Genomic DNA, 12915 nt, shown 5'->3' on the forward strand with positions numbered 1-12915 from the left:
GAGACATTATCTCTACTGGACAGACTTCACACCTTGGAATCCTCAATGAGGGCATTAGAACAGAACACTGGACAGGAGATCCAGACTTTACAAAAGGCAGTGGTAAAAAGATTTGAAAAGATTGAGGAATTTATCAAACTTGATGACCAGGGACAAAAGGTACAAAGACAAAATTTAGCCTCATCAGTATGTATAAAACTCTGAGATAGTTCTACCTGCTTTTCTGGTGATATCATCAGAAAGAGCATCTGGCACCAAATACCCTAAGGTAGTCAAAGAATATATATATGGGAGCCTATACATATGACTGATCTAAGGGAAATTAAGTAAGCAATTGTATTTTAAGGAATATATTCATCCTTCATTAGGGAAATGGTCAATGTGGACTTTAGGCAATAAAGCAAAGCCACAAGACTGGATTCAGTTACTCTCAGTAGTCCTAGAAAATGGACCTCAGTTGCTTTGGAAGTGTTACTAGAGGGGAGAAAAAAAATTAAAGCAATAGGGAAAAGCAAAAGGACTTGAGATTTCCCAAGATCAAATTCTGGGCAAGGGATTTTACTCTGATCCTCAGGATCAGGCTCTTTATGATGAACACACCTTGTCCCTGTGTAGCACAGCAGCTTTAAATACTTGGGACAAGATTCAGGAACTAGAAAAGAGAATTGAATCATATATTAGGGTTAAACAGGGTCAGAGAGAACCTTTAGTGACTTTTTTATAAAGATTAACTAAGGCTGTACAGATAGGGGTAACAGACCCAGAAGCTAGATGTGTACTAATTGAATCTTTGGCTTTTGAGAATGCCAACTTAGAATGCAAAAAGATCCTTGGGCCTCTAAAGGTCAGATCAGTACCAATGGATGAATGGATCTTGCTTATAATGAATGTTGAGACACTTGACTATAGTACTGAAGCTTGGGTAAAAGAAGCATTTCCCAATGGCATGAGGAGACATCAAAATACCAAATGTTTTAATTGTGGTAGGACATCTGAGAGGGACTGTAAACAAGGAATTCCTAGGAATAATGTCTCCTCTGGGAATGGCAAGAACAGGAGGACTCAGCCTTCAGGTATATGTAGGAGGTGTGGCAAAGGCCGACATTGAACTAATGAATGTAGGTCAACAAAAGATAGACAAGGCAACCTGATACCACTGAGAAATTCCTCGGTGGGCCTTTTGCAGTCCCCCATAACAAATGTGGTCTAATCATTCCCAGTTACTATGGAGAACATGTGTCACCAGGAAAATTAAAAAATCCAGTGCCTACTGTAAAAAACTACACTGGTCTGGATGATGGAATAGATGTGAAGGATAAATCAAGCACTCCAGTAGGATATAGGAAAAGCATATTCTGGCAGACTTCTATAAATGATCAAAGAATAAAACTAAGAATGTGTATGAATGGCATTTTTATTGAAGACTTACTAGACATGGGTGCAGATTTAAGTATCGTGTAAGAATTTTGGCATCTGAATTGGCCTCTTCAAAAGGTAGATGTTCAGTTCTTAGGAATTGGAACCCTATCCTAAGTGAAACAAAGCATGAGATGGGTCAAATACATAGGGACAGAGGGACAGAGATGGAGGCCAAGGCCATATGTAGCTAATATTGCAGTGAATGTGTGGGGTCTTGACCTAATGCAGCAATTGAATACCCATATTAACATTCCTACAGCCCCCCCAAACTTATGTTTCTGGGGAAGATATTAGAAGATATTATAGACAAAGATCACCAGCCATTCAGGCTGCACAAGAACACAAAGCAATTGACAAACCTTCAAAGATACTAATGGCCCTGTCTTTAAAATGGTTAACTGAGAAACCAATATGGGTTAAACAGTGGCCACTAACAGAAGAAAAGCTGCAGGCTTTAGAACAGCTGGTAAAAGAGTAACTAGATAACTAGATGCTCACCATATTGAAGAATCTACAAGCCCTTGGAATTCTCCTGTATTTGTTGTTAAAAACAAATCTGGAAAATGGAGAATGTGACAGATCTTAGAGCTATCCGCAAGGTTATTCAACCTATGGGCCCTCTCCAATCTGGAATTTCTCTGCTTTCTCTGTTACCAAAGATAGGATGGCCTCTCATAGTTATTGATTTAAAAGGATTGTTTCTTCATTATACCTTTACAAGAAAAAAATAGAGAAAAAATTGCCTTTACAGTGCCTACTTATAATAATTCTTAGCCTACTAGGAGATATCAATGAACTATCCTCCCACAGGGAATGCTCAATAGCTCTACCTTGTGCCAATACTTTATCAGTCAGCCATTGGAAATAATACATAAGCAATTTCCTAAGTCTATAATCTACCATTACATGGATGACATTTGTTATCTGATTCAAATGTAGATTCTTTAGAAAGAATGTTTGAAGAAGTAAAGAAAGTTTTGCCTAAATGGGGATTACAAATTGTGCCTGAAGAGATTCAAAGAGGAGATTCTGTTAATTACCTAGGTTATAGAATAGGTTTACAGAAAATTAGAACACAAAAGGCACAGATTAGGAGAGATAGGTTGAGGACTCTTAATGACTTTCAAAGATTGTTAGGAGACATTTCCAGTCTATGAGCAGCTGTTGGGATAACACCTGATCTAATAATTAATTTGAACAAAACCTTAAATGGTGACAAAGACTTAAATACTCCCAGAGAATTAACAGCAATTGATGACTGTTGAGGAGAAATTATAAGAGGTGCATGTGGATACAGTGAATCCAAATCTTAATTGTATTCTAGTCATATTGCCTTCCAGAATTTCTCCCACAGGAAATTTAATGCAGAGGGACAATATTATCTTAGAATGGATCTTCCTACCACATAAACTAAGTAAAATACTAAAATATTATGTGAAAACATCTCTGAATTAATTATAAAAGGTAAATTGAGACTTCGTCAATTAGCAGGAATAGACCCCACAGAAATTATAGTGCCTTTTACTACTGATGAAATAAAAAAGTTACGGGAATACAATGAACCATGGCAAAGAGCTTGTGCTAATTTTTTTGGGAGAAATTAAAAACAATTATCCCCAAAGCAATAGACTTAACTTTATAAAGATAACTTCTTGGATTTTTCCCCAAATTGTACATGATGCACCAATAACTGGAGCCCATACATTTTATACCAATGCAAATAAATCAGGGAAGGCATCAAAGGAATTAAATAAGGCGGAATAAAGCCCTTATAATTCTGTCCAGAAGGTAGAATTATATGCTATGCTATTTTTTATGGTACTAAGGGATTTTAAAGAACCTCTCAATATAGTTACTGATTCACAATATGCAGAAAGAATTGTCTTGCATATTGAAACTACTGAATTTATACCAGATGATACAGAATTGACTTCATTACTCATTCAGGTACAAGACGTAATCAAGAATAGGCTTTGTCATATTTATATAACATATATCCAATCCCATATGGGTCTGCAAGGTCCTCTAGCACAAGATAATGTAGAAATTGATCAATTATTGATTGGAATTATGTTGCAGGCTTCAGAATTTCATGAAAAACATCATGTCAATAACAAAGGTTTAAAGAAAAATTTCCTATTACATGGCAACAAGCCAAGGAGATTATAAAAAGATATTTGACTTGCTCTTTCTTAACCAACCACCATTGCCTGCAGAGACTAACCCAAAGGGAATTCAAAGGAATGAGACATAGCAGATGGATGTGTTCCACTTTACAGAATTTGGAAAATTAAAATATGTGTGCCAAATCATGGATACGTATTCAGGTTTTCAATGGGCAATTGCCTTGAGCTCAGAAAAGGCTGACTCAGTAATAATGCACTTATTAGAAATTATGGCCATAGTGGATATTCTGCACAAATAAAGACATATAATGGTCCAGCATATATATCTAAGAAACTAAAATGAATTTTGCTTATTATAATAGAATGCATTTTATAGGTATACCAAATAATCCTACAGATCAGGCAGTTATAGAAAGGTCAAATCAAAGTACAAAGGATATACTGAACAAACAGAAAGGGATAAAAAGTATCCTCAGAAATAAATTGCATAATGCTTTATTAACCTTGAATTTCCTTAATGCTAATGAGAAAGGAACAATGGCAGCAGAGAGACATTTAATAATAGAAAAAAACTTCTGAATTAAATCAACTGGTATATTTCAAGGATGTGTTGACCTTACAATGGAAACCAGGAGACGTGCTACATTGGGGAATGGGTTTTGTTCTTGGAGAAGAAAAACTATGGATACCATCAAAATTAATGAAAAATTTGCTTTGAAAAAAGAGAAACCTTTTGAGAAAGAGAATTGACAGCTCTTCCACAACAATGACAACCCTACAGGTGGTAAGGAAACCATATAGGGTTGGGGCAGGGTTCTGCTCTTGTCTTTACAGGAAAATTCACATCTTTAAAAATTCAAGGGACCCTGGATGTTTGGATGCTGACAGAAGGAAAAATAGGTATTCAATAAGGATCATTGAGAAAAAAATATGACTTATGAGGACAGGTGATCAAAACATATACATATATATTTAAATTAAATAATATATATATATACATATATGAATATATGGAGCTGGCTTTGGGGTTGGACAATGGCTCTGTACTTCTCTAAATCCAAGCATGTTGTTAAAAAGAACATTCAGAGTATCTGTCTCATATCAGGTGCCATCTGGTATGGAACAGAAGGAAGATTTTAGGAAAAATTTTACTTTCTCCATGTCTATTTTGTCTATATCATGTTCTTTATTGAATGAATGTCTATATGAATAATGTTTAAGTTTTCCATAATGAACAATAGAGTTTCCTATAGATCTGTTTCCTGCAGTAATATTTAAAGTTTCCAAAAAGAATATAGTGCCCCACAGCAACAACTTCACCTGGTTGAGGTGACATCATGATGCTGATATCACTGCTATAAAACCAGTTTTTGGGTTCCAGCTGCTGACATGGTGTACCTTCTCATGATGTTCTGGCCAGAACTTCAAATAAGAACTTTGGAAAAAAACCCTATTGACTCTTTGAAAATTGTTTGCAATTGTACTAGACAGTAATCTTGAAACTTAACCATCACTTTATTTTGCAGGATCCTATAAAGAGAACATTGCCCCCACGGCAGTGGAAAACAATTCTAGAGGATGAAGTCCTTTTCCTCAAACAGTTTGTTTGGGGGGTTGGGAATATTATTTAGGGGTTGTTGATTATTACTTGTATAAGGTAGAAGGTTGGGGTGGAAATTGTATAGGTTTAGAGATTTTTTAAAAAGGGATAATAATAAGTGGGTAGTAGAGTGAATACTTGTAAGCTATTATTTATGGATAATTTACATTGGTATAGTTTTTGTATATTGATACAAGTTCAAATTATATTTGTTATTTTTATTTACAATATTTGTATACCTATGCAAAGTTCTTCTGTCAGATTGTATACATACATGTTTCTACTTCTTTATAGGACCTTTTGTATGTTGATACAACTTTTAAAGTATATTTTCATATTGAATTATACATTATTCTTACTTCTGATCAAGATACGTATATATTGTTTACATTTTTAGGTAATTGTCCTCATTTGCTGCACATTTGTTTACAGGTTATTTAATATTCTGACATAAGTCTTAGTCCTTAAGTTATACAGGTATTAAATATTATAGGTCAATAGTTGTTCATGTTTGTTTTACATATAGTCAGATTAATTAGGTTCTTTAGATATAAAGAGATTGTATTTTGCCTAGATAGGTAATCTTCAACCACTTTAAGGAACTGTAGAACATGGCATTTAAATAATTTAGGGTTCTGTTGACATGAGACATGATTGCTCCTGACAGCACCAATCTATTCCTAAGAGAATGTTGAGCACTGAAGACACTCCACTCGGAGTTTGTTTTCTTCTTCGCATGATTGGCTTTTGGGCAAGGAACTGTCCATGTCTCAAACACTGACAAAGTACATGGTATCCAGACTGGATAAGCAGAACACAAGGAAAAGGACTGCTAAACCTTGCCAAGACAGGGTAAGACGGTTCTGAAAAGTTCCCTGCCTCTGAAAATGGTCTGTCAGTTATGCTAGGCCTTAGCCAAAGTTGGTTGCTTCAGCATTACAAATGAGACTTTAGGTGATTGCTCAGGTAGCCAATATGTCTCAATCATATACTGCTCTACTCAAGTAATATTATCTCCCTTCACAGTCCTTCGATGGGGTTGAAGATTAGGCAGTCATAGTTACCTTCCTCTTATGATTTAGGCAAGCTTATTTCCAATGTAAGACTTAGACTCTTAGGAATAGAATGATTATTAAAACATTGTCATGTGTTCCTCGCTTGATATTGTTTATGTTGGTTGTAATTTTATACTTGATATCTGTTCCTATTGTATATAAATTTCTACTGGGTTTAGATTGCTCTTGTTTAAACAAAAGGTGGAAGTAATAGGGAAACTTTGTTAGCCAATTATCTTCGAGAGGTGGGACCAAGTTAAGGTGTGGATTTCTGGGACTTGGAGAAAAATGGCCGCACCACCCAGGTGCTCTATCTCTGTGGTCCCTCACAGCACATCTGAGCTTGGACTTCTCGTTCCTGTTTCGTGAGTTTTTCCCTTTATAATAAATAAAAATATAGTTGTTTATCTTTTAGTTAGGCTGGCTATTTCCTGAATAGAGCTAACTTCTACAGTGTGTCAGAGCAATTTTGTTGGTCAAATGAGTTTTGCCTATCCACTCACAAATACTGTCCACAATGGTATCAACAAAACAATGTTCTTTACAAATGATTAAAACTTTTATTGTATTTTGAAAAGATGAAAAATTCCTGGACTTTGGATCTCCTAGCCACAAATAGCATATTAATAACCCTATTAAAAGAACTGAAGGATCAAATGAAATGGCAGGTACCAAAATACTCAAAAAAGTAAAGTGTAATATCTTCAGACAATTTGTGTTATGACTGTCACTGTTGTTTTTTCCTTTGTGTGTATCAGCTACTTATTAATATTTATTTGCAGATTATAAGAGGATGTCATCTTGTCAGGAAATGATTATTTTTTTCTTCTCATTTCCTAATTAAACAATTATACACAAACATACATAGAATTTGGTTTTTCTAAAACATCTCAGTCAAACAAAGAATAGCAAACACTCATTGATGCTAGGGATTTTATCTGGTGAAAAGCTAGATAAGAACAATATATACAGAATCATCAAGTCTGCAAACTAGATTTTAATGACATCATTCTCTATAAAGCACGGTTGAACTGTGGAGTGGAGCTATGTACATTGAACAATCTTCACCGCATCAATGTAAACTAGTTAAAGGAATCTGAGTTCACACATGGACATGTAAACTATCAAATAAAGGCAAAGCCTACTCATCTATATGTGGAAGATAAATGCTATATTAAATGAAATATGAAGTCATAATTATTTTATTTATCTTGTTTCCCAGCAAGCATGAAAGGAATGCCTCATTTCTCCTAGAAAAATGCACAGAGGGACTCAGAAAGCTGAGCACATCAAGACATTAATTTTCAATAATATACAGAGCTGTAACAGGGTCTGATTCAATTTGTCATTTGTATATGAGTTCTCTGAGCAGATAAAGGAGCTCTTGAATTGGTGCAGGGTAAAATGAGGCCATTCTTGTATAGGGCTTTGGAAATAAAGGCTTTTTTAGAATGTGAAATATTATCACTTTATTCAGAAAGTGGAGATGCATTTTTAGTCTTTTCTAACTTGAATAAGAGATCTCTCTCTCTCTCTCTCTCTCTCTCTCTCTCTCTCTCTCACACACACACACACACACACACACACACACCCTATGCATTAGCATACCCAGATTGTTTTACTAGAATTTTAGAGAATAGAACATTTAACCATTAAAATAGAGTCCAGTTATTCACTCCATGTCCTTCTCTGACCTTTCCTTTTAATATCTTTAATTGCTTGACAATTTCTTTCATTCAATTAAGGAAATTTTAGTTGTTCTCATTCCTATCCCTTCCCTCTCCTACTTTCTTCTCAACAAGTCTTCCTCATGCCTCCATTTATTTTTGTATGTGGTCCATTGAGTTTAATTAGAGTTTCTTGCCTATTAATTAATTGCCTATGGTCCCACAGGAAGGGTTGGAGCCTCCAGGGTATCTTCCTCATTCATGAGGAAATTCTGGCAGGCCCAATCTTGTGTAGGTCTTACTCGGATAACCTCAGCCGCTGTGTGCTGTGAGCCCATGAATACAAGGCTCCATCATGTCATGGCTAGAAGACCTCTTCTTACACACATCTCTCTACCCTTTGGCTCTTACATTCTTTCCACCCCTCCTCCTTGGTGTTCCATGATCCTTGGGATCTACAGCCACATCTGTCTCTTTTGTTGCTTCACTTTCAATGAAGTTGGGCTAGGCAGCTTTTATTGGTTATTTACGGGGATTCTTGGATTGAGTTGTCCTCTATTAATCCCTCTAGTGCATTGTTCTCTTCCTTAATCTGCTTAGTGGCCTTTCCCCTCACTGCACTTAAATCTAAAGTATTGCATATGTTGTGCTAGGTAGATACTCTACCACCGTGTGTTCCACCTCCAGCCCTATTTGTCCTTTTACTCTGAGGCACCATCTCACTGTGCTGCCAGGATGGTCCTGCACTCCTTCAATTGAATGCCTTGAATAGCTGAGACATTTCATCACCATCCTGCCTCAGCATTGAGTAGCTGAAATCACAGGTGTGTACCACCAGGCCTGGGTATGTAGTGGCTTTGTCTTTTCACCTTGTACTTAAGCTGCCAATTCCACTCCCATTGGTGTCAATGGTTAAACCTCCTGTTAGTGGAAAAGTAGCCATCCTTAGCATGAATTTTCTAAACCTCTTGCCCCTTCATCTCTATATTTGTATTTCTTCTTTTACTTGTTTCTTCTTACAATCCCAGCCTCTCCTACTTTTCCAGAAACTGTTTCTTGAGCTCAAGATCATTTTTGAATCCAATAACTCTTCATTTATCTGTAATCCTTTTTCCTGCTAATTTTTAGTCTCTTGCTTCTCAGCCTTCAGTCATCTCAAGTGCTATTCATTTTAATTTTTTCTCTTGAGTTTATTTCTTCTTTAGTTAACTTGAATTCTCTCACTCCTTTTCCCATCTGTTTTCTAAAACTATGCATTCACTGGATCAGAGAACCACGTTTGATTCACTCTACATCCTATTGGGCTTCTGACTCCATTGCCTGACCAAGGTGCTTCACTGAGGTGACATCTAAACACCTATTAATTATACAAGGTAATTGATTTTTTAAAATTTCTTTTAGTTCAGTAGACTTTTGTTCCTCATCTTTGTTCTTCCGTTGCCAACAACTGTCAAGATTTTTTCTATACTATTCTATATAAGCTGAAATCTACTACTTAGGGTCTGGCATTATACTGTCTACTCTCTGTCCCTTGTTCCTCATGTAAATACTGTCATTTATTTACTCATTTAGGGTCACAATTGTGGCATTCCTTTTGTTTCTTTATCTCTACCAGCCACACCTCCCCACAAGCATGCACACACAAATGCACATGCACACACACACATGCATGCACACACACATGCACCCCACAGTTCTTTAGGCCTTGTGCCTCTTACATCAGGACCAATCTCTTGGCTGCACTCTTACATCAGGACTGATCTCTTGGCTGCACTCTTAGTAACTTGGATCTTGAGCATGTGGCCGATTGTGCTTTGATGAAATTGGGAACTCCTTCCCTGTTATCACATCACTGTCTTATTATTCCCAAATAGAATAATAATAACCAAAATATAATAAAAATGAAGCATGACCAAGGTCAAACTCTAGCTAAGAACTTTGATGGCTCTCAGCTCCCGTGGACTTTGAGTCTTCTTTCTCTCTTACTATGTTTACTCTTTGCACCCAGCCAACAGTCAAACCTTCAATGTATCAGAGCCTTCACGTTTTGCAAAACTGTTCCTTGAACCCATTACTTTATTACCATTTCCTTTGAGCAGAGAGCTTTCCATAGCCCCATGCTTTGCACTTGTGTGGTGCTTTGTAAAACCTCAAGGGTGGTACTCATATTTTATTACATATGGTTTAATACCAGCCCTTAAGTAAACTCATGTATAATATTGCCTCTAGTGATTTATATTCAAAACCTGGTTTAATTTTGTACAAAATCCCTGAAAGATCTTGCCAGTTTCACGTCTGTACACAAGTCAGTTAAGATATAGTTAAGACACTAACATCATAGGGTATTCAGCCCAAATTTAAGGCTTTTTTAAATATTAGAAAATACACATGTGTTTGAGTATCTAAAACACAAGCCTTACATAAATACAAATTGATGTTTTAAGGCCAATTTTCTATTAAATGTTTAATTCTACTTTCCCCAAGCAATGTATTTTCTGAGAAAATGTTTTTCCTCTTAATCAAGAGTGACAGTGTACTCAAGTTAAATCTACTGTTTATTTTCAGCTTCAATAAATTTATGCGCTTTCTGCATCAAAGGAGAATGACACGGTTGGATGAGTCCATTTAGGACATCATCCACTCAGAGATGTATTTGCTCAGGCTCCCCTAGGTTCTTCTCCCTTTCCTGCCCACCCCTATACTCACATATCGCTGGCAATTGAGGAGTTCCTGGACATAGACTTTGGAGAGAGGTCATAATCACTGTCAGATCGATACAAGAAGGATTCCCGGCGTTGACTGTGGACAAAGTTTGCTTGGAGAATTAGCCCAGATCCTGGGCTGGTCATGGGATCCAAGGGACTCCGTCCCGCTGATGTGCCATTGTCCACATCGAAACTGTGAATAGAAGAAACAGAATCACATTGGTGTGAGCATTGGCTCTCTTTGTATTTCTGTTTTGGGGAGTGATAGGAAGATTTTTACATCTAATTCTTGATAGTAAAAATTACAACATTGAACTAGAGATGTAGCTTAGTGGTAGCATGTTTGCATAGTCTAATACCCTAAGTTTGAGCCCTAAACACTTCAAAACAAACAAACCCACAACTGTAAACATCACATTGGCTTAATATTCTTCTTATTTTCCTTGGATTTTGACAATTTACAAGGCGTAAGTCTTTTTAAACCTAACTTCATTTTTTTTTTTATAAAAAGGAGTCATTCTGTAAAAGTAGCTCTGAGCACAGAATTCCTGTTTAGAAAAGAATAAATTCATATAATTCAGTAAATATTTGAGTTCAGCGGAGCAACTGCCACCGTCTAATGTCACAAGGCACCTGAACCTGGGCTTTTTTTCCTTCTTACACTGCACTTATTAAATCATTCGTTTCTGCATCCCTCACTGTGAATATGCAGTAGCCCTTACAGTTGTCTCTTGAATCCATTTTCCTGCCTTTATCTAGTATCTTTATCTTCTTAAAATGCAAATGTGGCTGATGCATATTATGCTCTGTGTTCAACCCCCATCACCACAACAAAGAACAACAAAACCTTCTTTACTGAATGGGGTAAATGAATAGAAAGAATGAAATGCATTGAGTTCAATACAGTGATGTGGGATTCCCCTCTGTATGCTAAGAATATGTTTTATCATCATTAGTTATTAAAGAAACTCTTTCGGCCAATAGCTTAGTAGAGTGAAGCCAGGTGGGAAATCCAAATAGAGATATATGTCGAGAGTAGGGGAGAATCAGAGAGATACCATGTAGCTGCTGAAGGAGAGAGCTGCCAGCCACCTGCCAGAACCTTCCTTGTAAGCCTCAACTTTGTGGTGATACACAGATTGATAGAAATAAGTTCATTCAAGATGTAAGTGCTAGCTAGAAATATGCCTGAGTCATTGGCCAAACAGCGTTGTAATTAATATAGTTTCTGTGTGATTATTCGGGTTGGGCGGCCAGGAAACTAACAAGTAGTCTCCACTTACAATACAGGCTTTAAAGCCAGAGAACAAAAAGTAGCCACATATAACAGCTGTCAATATGATATAATCCAGATAAACTTTTCCAAATGAACTTTTCTAGTGAAGTATCAATATGTATCAAATTCAATTCTCATGTGTCCTTGAACAGAAGAGTGACCATATGGGGATGTGAGGTTAAAAGAGATCACTGAATGCACAAACAAATTCAAACTAAATTTTTACCAACATTCCCAGACTAGAATCTTTATCCACGACTGAACATGCATGCGTCTCAATGGTACAACGTTGGCCTACATGCACAATGAATGCCCTCGGGTAAATTTTCAACACGTCTGTGTGCACACCATATACACATGCACACACACATATGAACACACATACACAACTATTGGACCATGAGTTTAAAACATTTTGTATTTTTTTTAAGGTTCTTCATATCCAGTGTTATGTTTTACGTATCTCAAGTCAGCCAACTGGGGAGGTGGGTGAATCATTGATCACATATGGACCTATGACCAGGCAACACCTGAACCAATCTTCAAGCACAAAAGAAAAGGGAGAAAGTAATAATGTGGCTTAGTCATTCAAGAAACCTCCTTTCCAACTTAACATTTTCTGTGTGTATGTGGTGGTAAGTGTGGTGTGTGTACATGTTTGTATATGTATGCATGTGTGCAGGCCAAAGGTTGATGCTGTTTCCATAAATTGCTATTAGTCTTATTTTTGAGATAGTTTTTCTCACATAACTTGGAGTTTACTGATTGATGGGGGCTGTCTGACCAAAGATGGGATCATAGACACATGCTGTCCACAACTGTCTTTTAACATGCATGCAGGAGCTATGAACTCACATTCTCATGCTTGTGTGGCGAAGATTTACCAACTGAGCCATCTCCCCAACTCTTCTGATTCCCTTAGAATAGTGTCATCTTATAAATGTATTTAGATGGTTCCATCAAGACACTGGAAGATTATTTAATTAAACATTCACTCTATAGACAAAGAGGACAGGTTCTAGAAAAACTGATTGATCAAAGTCATTGAGCTATCCAATGCTCCTGAA

The 12915-nt window shown here is 36.7% G+C and overlaps 1 protein-coding gene across 6 annotated transcripts in view; it reads right to left on the reverse strand.

Moving 5' to 3' along the window:
- Positions 1–12915, reverse strand: part of Pde4d (phosphodiesterase 4D) — an 845080-nt gene that overhangs the window by 194867 nt on the left and 637298 nt on the right. For all 6 annotated transcript variants that reach the window (XM_041663292.1, XM_041663293.1, XM_041663294.1 and 3 more), the window contains exon 2: positions 10574–10765. In XM_041663292.1, coding sequence (XP_041519226.1) covers positions 10574–10765 — 192 coding nt within the window. The remainder of the gene's footprint in view (positions 1–10573; positions 10766–12915) is intronic.

Source organism: Microtus oregoni, unplaced genomic scaffold (genome assembly GCF_018167655.1).
Source record: "Microtus oregoni isolate MIOR12 unplaced genomic scaffold, Mior012 000014F_ref0000157, whole genome shotgun sequence".
In the NCBI taxonomy this organism is placed as follows: domain Eukaryota; kingdom Metazoa; phylum Chordata; class Mammalia; order Rodentia; family Cricetidae; genus Microtus; species Microtus oregoni.